The sequence below is a fragment of the Oncorhynchus mykiss genome, chromosome 15, assembly GCF_013265735.2.
Source record: "Oncorhynchus mykiss isolate Arlee chromosome 15, USDA_OmykA_1.1, whole genome shotgun sequence".
Taxonomy (NCBI): Eukaryota; Metazoa; Chordata; class Actinopteri; order Salmoniformes; family Salmonidae; genus Oncorhynchus; species Oncorhynchus mykiss.
In genome coordinates this window covers 71,156,619-71,158,357 of record NC_048579.1, presented here as the reverse complement: position 1 = coordinate 71,158,357, position 1,739 = coordinate 71,156,619, and the positions used below count along the sequence as shown (strand labels likewise).

The following is a 1,739-nucleotide window of genomic DNA, read 5'->3' as shown; positions in this document are numbered from 1 at the left end:
TCCAAAACACACTAATTGTTATGGCAGTCATATTTTCCATAGCACCTTATCAATCATGCTAGGAAATGATTTGATTGTATACAATGATGAATTTCAGGAAACAATTGTCAAAGACAGCCTCCTATCCCAGATTGGCAAAAATGTGTAAATAAATATTTTAAAATGTATTTAAAAAATGAACACAGAAACGGATCGAATTTACATTTAAAAACATTTCTTACATTTTTGGAAGGAGGGGGCGGTTGGAGAATATTCATACTGTACATCTCTCAATATTTTTTACAAACTTAGACACTTCAATGTGTATCTTATTTTATTTTAAATCAAACACACAACTCAATGTCTTGAGCATCGCATAAAACACCACAGTCAATGTATTTCAGTAGCAAATCAAAAACTTGTCAATTAAACTTGTAACCTTGTCAATTACTTTCACATTGTCTAAACCTAGTTTCAATGTTTTTCTATTTTAGTTTAGAGAATGTAAAATCACTGGAACTGTTAACATCTATCCATTAACAATTTTACTGAATAAAAAAGCTGAAATTTAACCCAATGCTAGTTTTTGCTAACAACTGTTACTCTGCTTCCTACGAGCAGATCAGGAATCCAGTGAAGGTGGTGTGGTGAGCCCCGTCATCATAGACTTGATGTTCTGCTTTAAGACGGGTGTACACCTCTTCACCTTCTACCAGCTGCAGGGTGACACCATTGGATCCACTGTCTTCTCCATCATGTGGTGTGCTATGGTCAGTCACAGTCACCATAAGTTGTCCTCCTTTGTACAGGGACACTCTTCTATGTTTGGAGGTGAATCCAAAGGCAGTGAATCTGAAGTAGTAGATTCCACTCACCAGCGCCTTAAAGATGCCAGTCACCGGACTGTAAGCATTGCCAATGTTGGTGAAGACATGCTTGTAGACCAGGGTGATGTCAGTATTGAATGGTCCTTTGGTTTCAGACAGTGAAGCTGAGAAGGCTACCTTCGGTCTCTCCCTGTTCTCTCTCTTCAATTCCTCCACGGTGGCTCTCAGCTCTTGGAGTGCAGAACTCTGTTTCTCCACTGTGGCTCTCAGTGAAAGCAGTAGGTCATTCTGTTCCCCTACCTGGCACTCACTGGCTGTCAGGGTGGCTTCCATGACTGTTTAGATAGAGATCTTCAGGAACAAGTTGACTCTGTAAAGGAGAAGAGTTGAGTCTGTGGTTGTGGTCGAGGTAACAGCTTTATGCAGAGTGCTCTGGGGTGCAAGCAGTCACATCAAAATGCAAAGGCAAGTACAAAGGGAAACTTCTTCCATCTCAAGGTTATATGCATTGACTTAATTAAGTATGCATTCATCACTTCAGTGTCACAATTATGTAAATTCTCTGTAATAAAACATGAGTTTCTTGGAAACAGGATGAACTTCTGGTGACCGTTTTTCTACCTAATAGGTGAAATGGTCTGTGTGTGTTGCATTGTGTCCTGTCTTGTGAAAATATTCAGCATTTATGGTGAAACAGACAGTTGGTGGGTGTTTTGATGAGGCCCATGTTCTTCCTTTAAATCATGTGATCCTTAGAGCCAGGAAATACATGTTCTGACATTCAGTATAACGTTTTGTGTGTGTGTGTGTGTGTGGGTGGGTGTGGGTGTGGGTGTGGGTGTGTGGGTATGGGTGTGGGTGTGTGTGTGTGTGTGTGTGTGTGTGTGTGTGTGTGTGTGTGTGTGTGTGTGTGTGTGTGTGTGTGTGTGTGTG

General features: G+C 40.8%; 1 protein-coding gene across 1 annotated transcript; it reads right to left on the bottom strand.

The window, feature by feature from the left end:
- Positions 1 to 294: 294 nt before the first annotated feature.
- LOC110490701 (complement C1q-like protein 2) lies at positions 295 to 1,317 on the bottom strand. The gene has a single exon (XM_036945207.1). It carries the CDS (start codon positions 1,137 to 1,139, stop codon positions 591 to 593), a length of 549 nt encoding a protein of 182 aa, XP_036801102.1. The 5' UTR covers positions 1,140 to 1,317; the 3' UTR covers positions 295 to 590.
- Between the last annotated feature and the right edge of the window lie 422 nt (positions 1,318 to 1,739).

Coding starts and splice junctions, on each gene's coding strand:
- LOC110490701 (XM_036945207.1), bottom strand. CDS start 1,139: ATGGAAGCCACCCTGACAGCCAGTGAGTGCCAGGTAGGGGAACAGAAT.